General features: G+C 45.1%; 1 protein-coding gene across 8 annotated transcripts in view; it reads left to right on the top strand.

The window, feature by feature from the left end:
- LOC129173795 (dipeptidyl aminopeptidase-like protein 6) overlaps positions 1–17,974 on the top strand; it is a 117,332-nt gene that overhangs the window by 83,925 nt on the left and 15,433 nt on the right. For all 8 annotated transcript variants that reach the window (XM_054764936.1, XM_054764935.1, XM_054764931.1 and 5 more), the window contains 2 exons: positions 1,165–1,279; positions 4,325–4,423. In XM_054764936.1, the coding sequence (XP_054620911.1) occupies positions 1,165–1,279; positions 4,325–4,423 (214 nt within the window). The remainder of the gene's footprint in view (positions 1–1,164; positions 1,280–4,324; positions 4,424–17,974) is intronic.

Here is a 17,974-nt window from a genome sequence, read left to right as displayed (position 1 = left end):
GATGGCATTGGTGCCCTTACTGTTGAATATAACTCATAAGGAAGTTTAGCAGGTAGCGTTTCATGCATGTTAGGGAGGGGCATTCAACAAAATAGCTGGAAACTTCAATGAGACACGGTAATGCACTCACGTTTGGTTTGTTGCAGTTGGCAAAACAAATAGAAATGTCAAAAAAATGACCACCAATGCACACAAAATCATGCCACATACTCCCAAAACATATTTTTCTCAAAAATGTAGATTAGGGTATTGCATTTTCTCATACTAACATACTGGTATTGGTTTCCCTTGAATTAGCTGCGGATTTTTCAACTCAAAGGTCTTATATAGCTTCTATTTTAAGAGACTGTTTGCATGCTCTTCTCCAGCAGATATCTGCAGCTGTGTGTTGGTCGGACGGCACGTCGAGTCTTCACTCGATGTTCTTCCTGTCCCACTCAAGCTTGACAAAGTTGCCCAGAAACATGGCAAGCACCTTGCGGTGGTGCAGCAAGCGAATAGCGGAGAAAAGATCGTGAGGTGCATTCACAGACATTGGGTCATTACTTTATTTTTAAGACCTGCGACCCACTGAAGATGGTGCTGCGACCCACTTTTGGGTCCCGACCCACCGGTTGAGAACCACTGTCTTAGAACACTATGGGTAACATATGCTAGCCGTCTTTATATTTTTTGGTTTAAAAAAAATTGTAATTTGGAGCTGGTGACATACCTTGCTTTAAGTAACTCCCCCCCCCCCAAACAAAAACAAACACAACCAACAGAACAGGCTGCATTCTGCTGCAATGCTATTGTTATGAGGGAAATGAATCTCGCATCCTCAAGGTTGTTTCCAATCCTTCGCTCCACACCTTCGCTGCGAGGCGTTCAGTGCACAGATGTGTCACAGGTTGTGTTCGGGTGTCACATTAGTCGGCGAGCTGGTGTTCGGATCATTAGGAAAATTCATTCCTCCTCCTGTTTCTCCTTGAAATGCATTCTGTGCCCCCCCGCCCCCCCATACTGTGCTTCATCCTGTCACATAGCGAGCTATGATCCTGCATTTCTCATGTCCCACACATTGCTCCTTTCAATTTTCTGTCATCCTGTCTTCATCGCCGTGCAAATTGCGCCCTGATTGAGTCCCACAATGCATCACTCTCTGTCTCTCTCTGGTCCCCGCAGGAGCTGGTGGGCAGCAACCCGCCGCAGAGGAACTGGAAGGGAATAGCGATCGCCCTCCTTGTCATTCTGGTCATCTGCTCGCTGATCGTCACCTCTGTCATCCTGTTGACACCAGGTATATACGCCGCGCAGGACGTACACGCCGCACACGGCCGTTATTGTCATGCATGGAAGTGTCCATTAGCTTCGCAATCAATGGTGGCGCAAACAATGCAAAGAACGCCTCTGTCACTCGTAAAAGTCCACGTCTGCCCTCCTTTAGAGCACTTTTTATATTCCATCCAAGTTTGACCTTGACTTTATGTGCTAGCATGTACAAACATATAAAAGACCTTGACAATGTTGTGCCTTAACGGGCACGTTGAGCTAGTTACCACCAACATGTTTGTGTGATACGCCCAAAACGACTCGATGGATTTCTGCCAAACTTTGTGGAGGCGGATAAAACGGGCCAAGGACAAAATGTGCACCACAAACGTGTTCCAAAGTCTTTTAGGTGATACTAGCGGGAAGTTATTGTTTCTTCATCCAGATGGACAGGCGGATTGGTGCAGTGTCTGCAAAGATGCAGACTCTCAATTTACCGCTCGATCTACGTTCCGACCTTCACCTATGGTCATGAGCTTTGGGTAGTGACCGAAAGGGTACAAGCGGCCGAAATGAGCTTTCTCCGTGAGGTGGCTGGGCTCTCCCTTAGAGATAAAGTGAGAAGCTGTGACACCCAGGAGGAACGTGGAGCAGGGCTGCTGTTCCTCCGCATTGAGAGGAGACAGATTTGGCTCTGGCCTGGTCGGACGGTGTTCTTGGCACGTCGGGATCCGCTGGGAGGAGCTGGACGAAGTAGCCGAGGAGAGGGAAGTCTAGGCTTCCCTGCTAAAGCTTCCCCCCGCATCGCGACGCCACCTCGGATAAGCGGAAGAAGATGGATGGATGGTTTAGTTTCACCCTATCACCATATGGAGATACTATTGTTATCGTGAGCCATGTATCGCAACGTATCGTAGCGTTGGCTACCCTGAGATTCCCTTAAGATATACGGTCACGCAAACAGTTGCATGTATCAGTATCAGTGATGTAGTCCATTAGCGCCTGAGATGGTCTTCATTACGCCGCTGACCCCCCGCACGCTAGCTTGTCTTTGTCTTTGTCACATTAAGACACTTAAGTCGTCTTTCAAAGTGCTGCCAGGTGGGCCGCTCGATGGCGTCTCTCTCTCTGTGGTATTGAAAGGAGGTCAGCGTGCATTAGCATATATGAACTGCTGATGCCTTCAACGGGACGACATCAAGCATAAAGCAGAGAACTTTGCCAAAGAAAAGGGGGTTTGCTTCATGCTATTTATATTTAGAAACTAACTTGATAACGTCATGTGTTCTGACCGAGTCAGCGTTTAATCCGTACATCTGGTTATCATGAATGACTGTAAAAAACCCCCAAAACAAGCATTTATCCTTTGAACCTCTAGATCATTTAGCGGCAGCGAACAGCTGCCGTCAGAAGGTGTTTGTCTTCCCGTTAAGACGTCGGTGAGGACGTGAGGATTAGCTGGGGCGCATCCATCTGTTTGCCGCCATATGACACACACACGCCGCCTTCGAGTCGCGTGTCTTAGTTTGTCGTCTTTGTGTCATCGCGTCAGGAGGAGCTGAAATCGGTTTGAACTTCTACAACCTTATTTTACGGTGTTTTTGGTTTGGACTTTTGGGCTTTTAGAGCTGCCATTCCAAATGCAAACATCCTGTAAACTACCAGCTGTAGTTAACGTGTCAAGAGTTCCTTTCAAATTAGGGCTCAAGCTATATTATGCAAGCCCAAGATTGCAGCTTTCACGTTTTCCGGTACAGTAAATCCCCGCTTTTCGAGGGAGTTCTGATCCAAGCCTGCCAGCAAATGGCGAAAATCTGCGAGTAGTTGCTGCTCTGGTAATGTCGTCTATTTTTCACACACGGCTCTCACCTCCCCTTTCAAACCCTCCTGCTAGCTTGACATTCTCTTCTCATTTCAGATCAACAGTTGCAATAAAAGCGACTTAGATTCAAATCCAGACCACACCCCCTCTTTCTGCAGTCGCCATTGGTCACTAGCGGTGGGAGCTAACAAGCTAAATGCACAATCCAGGTTTAAGTCAGCCTATTTTATTTAAATTATTTATTGAAGAAAAATTGTAATTGAGTGAATCGTGAATATGTGCAGTGTAACAATTTAGCTTGTGTAACGCAGCGAGGTGCGGGATAATTTTGGGAAAATACGCCGCATGGCAGCGCCGTTATTAGACACTAAATTTATTAGACACACAGCTCCACATGCTCTCTGAAAACAATGAGCTGTAACTTTCGGATGCTTCGGTGAATCGCCACTAAACGTAGTACACGCCTGTAGGGGCCTGACGGCCACACGTGTGTCGAATTTGAGCAAGATTGGTTGAAAAACATGGCCGCCGGCTAGCAAAACGTCCATAAGTCCATTTGTTTACTGATTATAAAACTTCGAGGAGATCTGTATCTCATGTATGCTAGCATGTTTTACGAAGCGTTTTGGCCACAACCCACTGGGGCGGCGCCACATAAAACCGCATGTACCCTTGAAACTTTTGCAGCGTTTTAGGACCAGGAAAAGTACCCTGGAGTCTCATCATTCATGCAACGTGAAAGACACGAATGGACGCTACCAGTTGCGGAATTACTGCAAAACGTCTCGACGAGAGATGGCGTTTTGTCCGTCTCATCTTCAGACTTTAAAGACGTCTGACGAGATGTTGCCTCACACGCAGAATGACAGATCTCTCGCATGCATCTCCCAGCTTTCATCCCTTAAACAAAAGCAAACCCTGTGTTGCTTTGTCTTGCTGGATGTTTTCACATGCGACAATAAGTTGGCTTAAGTTTGAAACCAGCCACACGTTAATCACGTCCTCCAGCGGTGTCCGTGGAGGTAAAATGAGCCACAGGAGATGATGTCGGGAGCATTGACGGATGAAATGAAGATGAAATGAAGAGTGGCCGCCGTCTGCTTGTCAAATGAAAGCTGATTTCTTATATTGTGTTAGTATACACTCGATACACTCGGTGCACTCGCAGCCTGCAGGACGTTGTAAAGATCCAACGGGCAAAATATACGACATATTCGTCCTCACATCCCCGTGCTTTGTTTCTGTTTGCAGGTGAAGATGACCGACTCGCCCTCAAGGGGAAGGTGACCGTCGGGGACCTCTTCAGCAAAGACTTCAAAGTTCACGACCCAAACGCTCGATGGATCAGCAGTGAGTCCATTTCTTGTTGTGTTTATTAGCAGTGCGGCGGTGCGATAACAGTTGTCTATTATGCTAAATTGACTTTTTAATAACAGGAATTGTGTGTTCTGAGAGTTTATGAGCCCCAAGCATGAGAAAAATCTATCACCTCCCTCAGTCGTATCACCTCAGTTGCTCCACTCTTGAGAGAACTGCGTTAGTTAGCACTGTAGCGCACATAGCTATGCTAGTGTTGCTAATGTTTGTGTCCTCCGTCCCACTTCTTGATGTTACATTGTTGTATGTGATATCTGGCATCTATCACGTGGGGCAAGTGCAGGGTTACAGCTTAGTGAGAACAAAGTAGGCTTCGCTACACATCTTAAAATATAAGTCTGTGACTCTGCCAACTTACTGTCAGTCAGCTCCAGATGTGGGAGCTGCAAGTTTGATCATGTTTGTCTTCGGCGACAAGGAACCTAGCATGATGTTACTGTTAAAATGCGATGTCCTTCAGGCAGGGGTGTCCAAAGTGTGGCCCGGGGGCCATTTTTTATTGGGCTTCAGCATAGTGTAAAAATAAGATAAATTGAAGTTTTAAATGAATTCCTATATAATATAAATGAATAGATTATTACTGAGCTATATTATTAGAAATTCCAGATGATTCCAGATTTGCTGTGTCGCCTGTAACACAAACCTCAGCTGTCAAGCTTTTGCTCAGACAGCTTAGCATATATTGTTGGGTTTAGCATCTTGGATGCACACACTGCATGAAAGTGACCTCATTCATCTGCAAGTTTTTCTGACACCTCTGCCTTACGATAAACTCTCTTTAAATAAATAAATAAATAAATCCTTTCAAATGTCTTGGCAGAGGAAGCACAACGTGTAACGACCATCCATGTCAGACTCGAGCATCCACGTCTGACAGTGGAAGAGGTTTACGCCATTAGCATACACGTCAACAACTGGCCTTTGTTTGGTCATTTACTCGGATAAATGGCCTTGTCATTATATCTGCAAGGGTTCTGAACCGTGGTTATCCACTTGAAGATCGATCTTTATTTTTGCGATAACAAAAGCTGCATGAGATTTTCTACTTTTAATGCCATTATAAATGCCTAATAATAAAAATCCCCGTTGTCTGCTATCGGCGCAGTCGGTCCATCCTCGCTTTTGTTTGTGTGGTCCGCCTGCCAAACGATTTGTTCCGCACGCCTGAAAAGCCTCCCAATTACCTGCGAGTACCACACTCATATTTCTCTGCTCTCTGCGGTGGCGGCGGCGTGTGGATGCAGCTATTGGTGCAATAAATAAACATCAGCACAAACGTAACGCAAGCATGGCTGCAGGGAACCCAACCAGGAGGGGAAATGATGGCCGTTATTTTGTGTCCGGCAAAAACGGCCACCAGCCGTCACGTCCGCTGACATGACGGGATAACGAGGTAACCGTCCTTCCTCATTGTTACGGCCGCGTGATTGGCTCTCATGTGTTCCCCTATTAGCGCAGGATCAGACACGGTAATGAGCGGCGTGATTGTTGGGCCTCGTTCCTGTGATCATGACCTCTGTTCTCCGTATGTTGTCGAGCAGGAGACGACTCCCCTGTGGCCCGTTTGGCGGCGTAGGTTTCCGTCGCTGTGAACCCCGCCCCCCCCAAAAAACCCAACCCCGCAATCCATCGCAATCCAACGAGCCTCGGAGAGAACAAAGCTCCCTTCAACACATCTGGAGGCCGACATCTGCTGTTCAGCAGGAGCCAATAGCGTTATGTAACACCACTGGAGCGGAGTTAATGCAGAGAGTCATTTACACTCATTTCCACCGCATGTGAATTTCAGCGCTACAAAGATCACAATGCGTGGTTCATTTGTAGCGCCAGAGTCGGAACCGTGGAACCTTTAAAGGTTTCTGGGATGCTGGGCCACCTCCCATTTGTAGGGCCCTATGATTTCCACCATGAAATTGCGGAATTGGCCAATAAAAACATAATCTACTGTTAAATACGGAATCTTGCAGAAATGTACATCATGTGAATGAAACGTTGTCATCGTGAGGAGAAGGAACGTTTGTGTGGGCGAGTATTTCCCCGGCCCGAACTGAACATGTTGATGTGGTGGCCTGAAACACCGGAGAAAAATTGGCGAAAAAATGTAAACTCCTTTTTTACGGAGTGTGAATGGAAGCTAGCATGCTCGTGCGGCTGTGTGTGTGTTTACCGCATTTACTGCTTGTTAATGTAAGCGAGCGTCTTACGATGCCTGCTGATGTTGTGCAGGTTCTGAGTGAAAGACGAGAGGCACGTTTGTTCTTGCATGCAGCTCGTCTTAACCGTCAACAAACATTCTCAACACACACAATACACTTCCGGCCTTCAAAATAAGAGTGCTTTTCGCCACATCCTGTCTGATAGTGCAAACAAAGTAAGGGTGTCATGAACAAAAAAAATCTTACATTACAGCTGGAATTGCATTGGTGAGTACGTCTTCCTGAGCCACAAGCGCAGGCGTTGCAATTTGGAGAGAATTTTGGTGAAATGTTTGCAGAGGCTTAGCCAAGCTACGGCCGCTTCTCAAATACTATGTGTTGCATCAATAAAGGGAAGGATTCATTAGTGGACGTTTTATTCACTAACCCAAAAAGCACACACTCTAGGCTTGTAAAATAAGTGTAAAAGGTAAAAAAAAAAAGAAAGAACGGATTTAATAGGGCCGTACATTTGTGTAAACCGAAATGTACATGCTTGATTATTATTATTTTATTGACATTTATTATGAAATGTCAAACAAGTGTAAAAAGAAGTTGGCAAATTGGCACTTTTGAAACCGGTACTCGAACGGGTACTTTGAAAAAGGAAAGCATATGCATTTTGACTCAAAACAATACCTTTTTTATTTTTACCCAATTTTGTGGCATGCGAGTTGAACACAACGGTCATTAAAATACTTCATACAAATACATACAAATAAAGTGACCAATTAACCAGGATGAAATCAAATCCCCAACAAATTGTTATAATGGGAACACGGAGTGTGTGCAAAAAAAAACGACCTGCTTGTGTTTCTGCTTCTGATGTTCACAATTCCGCCGTTCATGAATGCACCTCGCTCGCTGTGACCGTGATTGGTTGACAATGAGGAAGTGTAGGACTTGAGCACTCCTGTTGGTGTATTAAGGTATGCATAAAGTAGTTGTGGTAATATTCTGTGTTGCTCGTCACCTCCCCCATCATGGGTCTGCATTACCGAGCGCCCAAGCGAGGATTTTCGGTCCTGTTGCTGCCATTATGGAAACAAGTTTCGACACCCATCACCTCACTCAAGTTTTAAAAAATAATAAGTCAACCACCATTTTTATCAAGGGTGAAAAAAGGCAAAAACATGTATTCCCACTTCACATTGTGTGACCTCAGGTGGACTTGAGCAGTGATTCTCTCACACCTTTCATATTTCCAAAATCTGGGCCTTTTTGGCTGCTCCCAGCCACGAAGGGGCATGCATGCATGCGCGCTATCTGGGGGCTGCTAGGATGGGCTGTGGTGACTGTGATAACTCTTCAATATTCTTTCACAGTTTGTGAGCTTATTGTTATTTCTAGTCAGGATTGGATTTATTTTTTTCAAGTGCCAGAGGACCTCGCGGGGCTTTGATCCCCTCATTGATGTGCTGTTCACAGCGCTGATCTCTCGCTATTTGTTTGCGCTTCACTGCGGCGAGAAGCGAGTCGAAGACGACAACACATCATCAGCTGATTATTTGGCCTCATTTTCACCTGAGACGCCTCCTTTTGGAATTGTTCGAGCGGCGACTGTAACTTGGCCCCCGTTTTTATGTTTCCTTTCCGCAATTAGCCGCTAAATGGAGTGATGGTTCCGCGCTGTCGTTATGCAGGATAAAACTTTAGAGCGTCTAGTTTGAGATGATAAACTGGTGAATTTGTGGCTCCCTTTCAACGAGTGTAACGGTTATTTTCATGAAGGAACCCCACTTGTACCTCATGAGGTGTCACTTTCATCCACATTAGCTATAGTGCAGCCTTGCCATACGCCCCGGTTAGCGTGCTTTTCGCTTAACGTCAGAAATGTACAGCGAAATTTTGCCTCGGTTTGTGTACATTGTCCAGTTAGCATACAATATAGCGCGCGTCTTGTCACGTGACTAATACGCTGCCCAACTGTGTCCGACTGTGTTCTTCGTGCATTTTTACCACAAAACGTTCCTTGTTAGCATCCTATTGGCTCGCTAACACACGGTTACGCCACGACTCCCAAAAATGTTAACGCAAAACCTGTTTTTATAGCTTAACAATCATAGTTTTACAAGCATAAAGTGGCTCCAAATAAAAATATACGTACATGATGAATGAATAAACAAACATTTATGGTTACTTTTGTGGATAAAGACACGATGTGGCAGCGAGGTCAACGGAGGCACCACCAAGGTCACAATGGAATACGTCACATGGTTCATTTCATTTTTTTTTTTTATAAAATCCGATTCACGGATTAATCAAAAAAATAATGGAGCGATTAATCGGTGATGAAAATAATCCTTAGTTGCAGCCCTTGCTGAGAGCGCTCAGTCGAAGCTGGAAGTCGTCATTGTGTGAGAACGGCAGAAGGCGTTTGCGAGTCGTATTCAAATAGAATAAAACGTACAAGAAGCCAAACAATCACAGCGCTTACAATCCGCGTCAATGCAACGCAAGGTCAGATTTCTTTTGGAGATGCACATCCAGTGGAAGGCAGTGTAGCGTACGCTGGCTTCTCAACACAGAAGCATGAAGCAGGCTTTATTGTCCTTGGAGCAGGTGTACCTCGTGTTGCTCAGTTTGAGAACGAAAAGAGTCAAACGCTGAGGACTTAATTGACATGCAGGCGGAGAAAAGGAGCCGCCTCTGGTCGGAGAGAATGAACATGAACGCGGAGGTCGATTTGAATAACAGAGCGCCGAGTTTGAAGCCTTATCAGTCGGCAAAAAAAAAATCTCCGGGAGCTTTGAGATAAAGCGAAGCGAGGATTTTTCCTGCTCCTGAAGGTTTCCGTGGCGACAACAGGATTACGGCTTGTTCCTAAAGATGGCAAGATACCAAGAAAGTAGGACTCTGGAGTGTTTGTGGTGTGGAAAAGGATCACACAAAGTGTAAACGTGTCGATATGGAAGTGATATAAGATCAATAACCCCGGCAGACATCAGTATTCCGAGCGGAGTGTGTGCACACGCCATCATTATAAATCTCCCCCGGTCATGTGATTGCAGTTAGGCGACGCCGCATAATCACAGCGTCCACGCCGCCTGAATCAAACGCAGCATCAACATTATTCCACCAGCGCCAAGGTGAAGCACGCCCCCTCCCCCTCCACAGCCCCCTCCTGTGGGACGACGCCAGCAGCTGCTCGCCATTTTAATGGCCGCGCCGCCCGGCTGATGTCGGCAAGATAAAGCGAGCGGGGAGCCGTTTGTTCGGCCGTCAGCCAGCTGGGGATCCCGGCGAGCGTTATCGCCGTGACTTTGAGAGCGTCCCACGGCGACAGGAGTGAAGTGCGTCTTGTCATAAAGCGATGACACACTTGCCGAATTGCCTCGTTTGGCCTTGATGCACAACCTCAAAAGGTGCAAAAATGTTTCCCTTATTGACTTTTTTCTTTTCTTTTCTTTCCGCCACGAGTAATGATGTGAATATCACCTCTTAATGACGAGGAGCAATGGATGGTTCTCGTTGCAATGAGTCGTATCGAAGTAGCACAAACATTCCGCCATGCAACCATCCCTCATCTGACGGCCGTCAATAACCCAACGTTCTGCGTGAACGGCCAGGAGGAACATACAACAAGACGATGGCGTCCTACGTCAGCTTCAGTGTCTCCCGTGACAACAGCAGCTGCTAAAACATCACACGACAAACTTGTAGTCTTTGATTGGCGGCTGAGCAAAGCTTTAAAACCGATGCCGTTAGTCGCAGAGGAAGACATCTTCATGTTCTTTCTGGTCAAACTTATAATAATCCTGTATGGTCACCAGGGATGCAACGGTACATGGTCAAATCTAAACGAACAGGCGAGGCTTTCCATGACGGAGTATAGGACGGAGATGACTCGCACGTAGCTGACATAGCACCTCTTGTTGAACACGCCACCTTTGCTGCCATTGGTCAGTAGAAATGAGAACGATGCGCCCGTTAATGCTGCACTTCAGGTAAGGAACTTTACTTGAAATAAAATAATCATCACCTCGTTCAAACTCTTCCTGAAAAGCAACACTGCACACCAAGGGCGCCCAACGTGCGGCCCAGGAGCAGCTTGTTCTTCTTTCTAGTGACATATATGAAACATTACACTCATTTGCTGTGTCAGCTATAACACAAGACGGCGTAAAGAACCGAATCTTATGAGAACTAGGGTGTTGGGAACCCAAGGTTTGACTGTTTTTTCATTACCGACGTCAATACGTTGACATCTGCCGTTCCTCGTCATTCTGTACGAGGCGTCCCTCTTGCATTTCTATTTATTTTCATGCATGTTTTGCCACCCGGGCTGCCATTTCCGGTGGCACGCCATAATAGCTTTCATATCGCACTGGAAAGACCAACAATTTGTCTATTTGTGCCTGCGGAGAGGACAGACGAGAAAAAACATGGTGTGAATTAACACTCCATCCTCCCACGCAGCTTGGAAAAAACACAAAATGACATATGCTTGTAGTCCTGACACGAGCACAAGAGACTGTCTCGTAGAAGCATCGCCAACTACGCCGTTATTATTGTGTTATGATTTCAGAAAGCACTGCTGGATGGCGAATGATACTCCTGATGATTTGTGATAACAGGCTTGTAATGGTTCCAAATGGGATGATAGCAGCTTAATTGTCTGCATTTTGCAGGCGAAACAACCACTAAAAGAAAAGGCAAGGCTTCACGCTCTGTTCAAATGAGAAAACAGAAGCGGCGGCGGCGGCGAGTTGCAGGAGCTGATTGACACCCCTGAAAAATGAGCTCCGTTGTTAAAAGTGGCCGGCGGCAGGTTGACTGTAGCTCTGGGTGGTTTTTATATTTTTGATTTGCAGCAATTTCTGCTTCATTTGTTAGCGCCGCCATTCCTCAGTTCCTGCCCTCATTAATCAGGAGTCAGAAATGGAATTGGAATTCAACTACGGCTCTTTCATTAAGACACAGGAAGGAAGCTAAATGACAAGTAGTGTGATTTTCTATTTAGGCACTGCTTTCATGTTTTTTAATGACTTGATACCGTGGAACCTCTGAGCTCTGCCATTTTTAGTAATGCAAACAGAAACCACACAGTATGTTCCAGGGTCAAACTGTGCCCTCCCACAACCTCAATTAACTGCAAGTGTTGTTTTTAAGCCCCAAAACGGTCCCCATTGTAATACAGTCAACCCTCCTTTATCACGGTTAATTGGTTCCTGAACTGACCGTCCCAAGTGAATTTCCGCAAAGTAGGAATCCCTGATTATAAATAGAATATTTTTGTTTACGACCTTGTAGACATGAAATACCACCCCATAGTCACCTTGACACTCCTGGTACCCAACACAGGAGACATAATCAGGGAAATTCACCAACTTAAGACATAAACAAGACTCGTTGGAATAAATGTGTAACGGGCATGTGGACAGGAAGTGACGTCGGGGGCCAAGTGTTGAGAATTTATCTAGATTACGTCCATGATGGTGGTCTTATGATGGTTATTATGCGTGTTGAAGTCAAACCTGCAATGAAAGCCTGATGTTCCGACCTTCGAGTCTGGTGTGTGGGTGCCTCACCGACATCAACGCCCTAGTACGTCCCATTGCTAGATTTGGTATACTTTTAGGAAATGGGGTTAGGATGAGGGGCTACGGATGAAAAATAGCCTTTTGGCTCATTCTGGCATATTGATATGAATCTATTAATATGCACTGTAAGTAAATCAATAAAGTGTGTTGTCACTATGCTGCCCCTAATGGTGTGAAGAGGGGTCATGTCACCCCCTGTTGTCCTGTTATTTCGAAGGTAGAGGCTAAAATGGATGAGGTATTTATGGGGAAAACATGATGACCCTGCCGTTTATTGCAAATGTGTGGTTACAGTGGTATGAAAAAGCATCTGAACCTTTTGGAATTTCTCACATTTCCGCATAAAATCACCATCAAATGTGATCTGATCTTTGTCAAAATCACTCAGATGAAAAAACTGTGTCTGCTTTAACTAAAACCACCCAAACATTTCTAGTTTTTCATATTTTAATGAGGATAGCATGCAAACAATGACAGAAGGGGGAGGAATAAGTAACTGAACCATGACATTTAATATTTTGTGCCCCTCCCTTTGGCAGCAATAACTTCAACCAGACGCTTCCTGTAGCTGCAGATCAGTCTGGCACATCGATCAGGACTAATCTTGGCCCATTCCTGCTGTAGTTCAGTCAGATTCCTGGCATGTCTGGCATGAATCGCTGTCTTGAGGTCATGCCACAGCATCTCAATGGGGATCAAGTCTGGACTTTGACTTGGCCACTCCAGAACGTGTATTTTGTTCTTCTGAAACCATTCTGAAGTTGATTTGCTTCCGTGTTTTGGATCATTGTCTTGTTGCAGCATCCATCCTCTTTTTAGCTTCAACTGTCTGACAGACGGCCTCAGGTTTTCCTGCAAAACATCCTGATAAACTTTAGAATTCATTTTTCCATGAATGATTGCAAGTTGTCCAGGCCCTGAGGCAGCAAAACAGCCCCAAACCATGATGCCCCCTCCACCATACTTCACGGTGGGGATGAGGTGTTGATGTTGGTGAGCTGTTCCATTTTTCCTCCACACATGACGTTGTGTGCTCCTCCCAAACAATTCAACTTTGGTTTCATCAGTCCACAAAATATTTTGCCAAAACTTCTGCGGAGTGTCCAAGTGCCTTTTTGCGAACATTAAACGAGCAACAATGTTTGTTTTTTTAGACAGCAGTGGCTTTCTCACAGAGATATTGGACTGTGCCAGTGATTTCTGTAAGTCCTTAGCCGACACTCCAGGGTTCTTTTTTACCTCTCTGAGTATTCTGCGCTGAACTCTTGGCGTCATCTTTGGTGTACGGCCACTCCTTGGGAGAGAAGCAACAGTGCCAAACTCTCTCCATTTGTAGACAACTTCTCTGACTGGCGATTGAGGAACATCCAGACTTTTAGAGATGGCTTTGTATCCTTTCCCAGCTTTAATCAAATCAACAATTCTTGATCGTGGGTCTTCAGACAGCTCTTTTGAGCGAGCCATGGTGCACATAAGACAATGCTTCTCATCAACACAATTCTTACCGTGTGTGTTTTATAGTGGGCAGGGCAGCTTTAAACCACTCATCAGTGATTGGGCACACACCTGACTTGAATTGTTTGGTAAAAATTGGTTTCAATTGCTCTTTAAGTCTCCTTAGGCAGAGGGTTCAGTTACTTATTCCTCCCCCTTCTGTCATTGCTTGCATGCTATCCTCATTAAAATATGAAAAACTATAAATGTTTGGGTGGTTTTAGTTAAAGCAGACACAGTTTTTTCATCTGAGTGATTTTGACAAAGATCAGATCACATTTGATGGTGATTTTATGCAGAAATGTGAGAAATTCCAAAAGGTTCAGATACTTTTTCATACCACTGTATAATGTGAGTCAATGGGACCAAATGGGTCCCGGAGGTAAGGAGTGTCAGCATACATGCAAATCATGACAAACAACAACAACTCGTGGCCACATTTCATACAGTTAGCCTTGAAAGTGAGCGATGTATAACCAGGAATAAAACAAGTAATTCCATCAACTCCATGTACTCCATGATGTAAGTGGAGTTTTGGTGTAAGTGGGAACTTATCCCTAAATGAACTCCTAAGTCCCTCACACAGAACACAGAACACATGGACTCCTTCGTTTATCCCTGGGGGTGTCTTGGAGGTCTTTCCACCTTCAAATATTGTCCCAGGCTTGTTCGAGAGGATAACTTGCTCTTCTCCTCCCAGACCTCCTTGTAACAGCACTCCAAATCCATGACCCCTCCACCATTCATTAGCATTCAATCATCTTTGTACTTAACAACGGCAGGGCGGCCGAAATTGGTGAGCTTGTTATGATCACTTTGATAGCTTTCCTTTTCTTTGGCGCACTACACATAATGAAGTGTAAAAAGTGAACTAATAATCGGTTATTTTTCCTCATTGTGGCTGCGCAGGCACACACTGTATTCTCTTCTGATGTTCTTCTGTCGGAGACTAAGCCAAATAAAAAGCAAAGGACTGTGCAGAGAGGTCGAGCAAGCGGCGTGACATTTATAATGAATGGACGTACCCAACCGCCACTAAGTTATTGTCATATGAAGATGGTTGACCGCCTCCGTGCACCAGCTAGCCTTGTGTACGATGCCTCTCCTTGCTACCTGCCCCCCTCCCCTCTAGAGAGTGTGGGGGGCAGGCCCGTGGCCCAAGGCGGGCTGCTGTATTAATAAGACATAGCGCCATGAGAAGCAATAGATCAGCGCAGCAAACAGCACCCTGGGCTAACAGAAAAAGAGAAGCAGAGCGATGGATTGAAGGGAACTCGTAGCGCCCGAGGTAGCCAGGAAAAAATAAATAGCTGCTGGCCTTGAAGGGAGAGAGAGAGCGAGCGAGGAAACAAAGGGTTTGAGAGGCGATGGCGGGCCGATAAGGACTGAAATGATGAAGAAGAGGAAGCCTTGACAAGGGCGGTCGCGGGAATGATTGGGGGAAGTCGCTTTACAAGGACCACAGGGTGGGAGAGAACTTTTAATGAGGAAAGCACAAGTCCGAACAATCCTACCCGAGCATGCCTTTTTGTCCTTACAATTCATGCATTATTCACGCAGAAATCCAGGGAAAAATGCTTATTAAATGGGGGGGGGGGGACTTTCTGAATCCATAACTTTAATTGGCTTCCAACCCTCAAGGAAGTTTCAGGAAAATTGCTCCTGCGCTTTTTGCGTAAGGTAAAGGCAAAAACGTAATAACTCAGCAGAAAGATAAGAGATGAGGCTGCCGAGAAGATACCAAATAGGGAAATTGATGGACTATACCGCTGGTTCACACATCACAGCATATCCACGGATACCGTTACACTTCCTGAATTGGCTTCCAACCCTCAAGAAAGTTTCAGGAGAATTGCTCCTGCTGTTTTTGTGTCCGGTAAAGCCAACAGCGGAACAGCAATTCACCAAAAGATGAGAATATACCAAATAAGGAACCGCAGCTTATTATGATATACGCCCTCTAGTGGCTGTGAACGGTACTGGGGGTGCATAACAGCAGTGTCAGGGGGACGCAAGAGGCAGTGGGGTCTTTCACTTGGAACGTTACATTTTCAATAAAGACTCCAAAGCTTTTACTTTGAAAAGTGAACATGGAGGAATGAAGCGTGAGAATGATGCCTCATATAAGACACAAATCCTTTCCCTGGGACATTGAACATAAACTAGGTGCATTAAAACAAAAGCACTAGCTTGATGCTAATTTAGGTTAATTTACAATGCCACGTACGCGCTAGCGATTAGCATTAGCGATTTCGGACATCTCCAAATATGACAACCAATTAGACATTTAAACGGCCGTTCCACTTAAAGATGATGCAAAGTGAGGGGCGACAGGAGACCACATTTTAACACTCATTTTCAGACAAGTACAAAGAAAAAATATGACTGGACAAAGACTTTTTTATTTAACGTGCGTTATGAAATGTTTACTGTCCCACAAATTGACGCTAAACAATATTTTTGAGACCAAATAAACCACTACTGTCGTGATGATAATAACAATATACAGTCCTGTATGTTCATAATGTAATATTTCCTTTCATATGTGATCTTTCACTCTGTAAAGTTGTGCAACTGCCATTTGTGTGTTTGTATTTTCTCACAGGCAATTCGTACCGTCTAACTTTTGCAGCATTTGTTGAAATGCTTGCTTTTCAGCCGTAATCAAGAGCATTTCTTTGGTGACCTACTAACTAAAGTACACTCTGTGAACGCACACCATTTTGTGCTGTTCCTTTGGCGATCAAACGTCCCAGTGACTGTTGGCTGTCAGTGTGGAGTGTTGTTCCCAGATGGGAAGGCTGTGTCTTTTGTTCGTCGCCACCGCTTTCAAACAAATTCGGCATGCTGGCTCATTCGTGTTGATGGGCTCACCTTGATCATTAGGAACATTCCCACACACGGCCTGTGGCATTTGTCTTTGCAATCCTCCTCATTTCTACGACATGCATTGCCACTCTTTAGCTGCGTGTACGCTAGCGGCTCCAGCTGTATAAGTGACGAGAGGTCTCACGCCGCTGTTGGAGGTGCTGAACCGATGCACAGAGTGAGGCGAGAGCTGAGAAAAACAGACGCGCATGCACATGACGATATATGGAGGTCAGCAGAATGATCGAGTTCATTTTCATTTGGCGAAGGGGTCGGGAACCTTTTTGGCTAAGAGAGCCATGAAGCCACATATTTTAGAATGTATTTCGTGAGAGCCATATCATATTTTTCAACACTTTAATACAACCAAGAGTGCATTTTTAAGCAAGACCAACAATTTTAAATATAAGTCTCTGAATGTATTCTTTTTCATAGCATTGTTATACTGACGCTATCCAATCATAAATAAAATACTTTACCATTCATGTGACTTCTAATGCTGCATGGCTTTTGCACCGTACTCCTTATCTTTCTTTCTTTTCACCATCTTCTTCGTCAAAAGGGTTTGCTCTGCAGAATTAGCTAGCTGACTATTTCATGAAAGAAATGTAGGTTACTTCTTAACATCTCAATGACCCTGGTCCCAAGCCCATTTGATGCTCAGTTGGACGATGGCAGGCTTTCTGGCCTTGGACTGAGGAAGACGATCCTGCAGATTGAGTTATCCAAGTTTGAATACATTTTTCTGGAGCGTTAAAACATGTAATTATTAAGCATAGCCATTTTGTTGATGCAGAATACCATTAGCGCTAATTGGCTGGCATCCTCCTTGAAGTGTTAGCTAGCTACATCAATGATAAGGGTTTCTTTGTTTGGAAACACGCTTAACAAAGTGACATGAAGAAACATCACGTTTACACGTGCGCTGTGATTTCCATACAGAAGCCATTAGCTTCTCAGGATTCCGCAAGGAGACAAAAGCTCTAAAAATACCCTCCGAAACGCCTGCAATGGTAATTTATTCACCTGTAATGGTCAATTAGCTAGCAGCTAGCAAACACACAGCGTAGCAATGGCGTTGGGGCTCGTGTACATGTCTGGTTCACTTCAGGCAAAGGAGATAGACGGAAGGTGGAGGCGGGGTAGGGGTCATTAAATATAGATGATGGGCAGCTTCAGTTTTCACCAAGTCACTTTCCATTTCAGAAGTGAACGCTGAATAGTTAGGAAATGCGACGTACGCGCTCGCTGGTCCTTCACGTCAAACAAACCCGCAGTGGTTTCTGCACACAAGCCAAGTTACGTTTTGGCTCACGTTCACCTGTAGCGTGTTTGTACTTCAGCACTGAAGGTGGCAACGTGGGACAAGTTTTCATTTGGGATTTTGGATGTTCTAATGACTAAAACAAAATACAATGTTTCAT

The sequence above is a fragment of the Dunckerocampus dactyliophorus genome, chromosome 21, assembly GCF_027744805.1.
Source record: "Dunckerocampus dactyliophorus isolate RoL2022-P2 chromosome 21, RoL_Ddac_1.1, whole genome shotgun sequence".
Taxonomy (NCBI): domain Eukaryota; kingdom Metazoa; phylum Chordata; class Actinopteri; order Syngnathiformes; family Syngnathidae; genus Dunckerocampus; species Dunckerocampus dactyliophorus.
The sequence above is the reverse complement of the archived record's forward strand: the minus strand, read 5'-3'. Positions and strand labels throughout refer to the sequence as shown.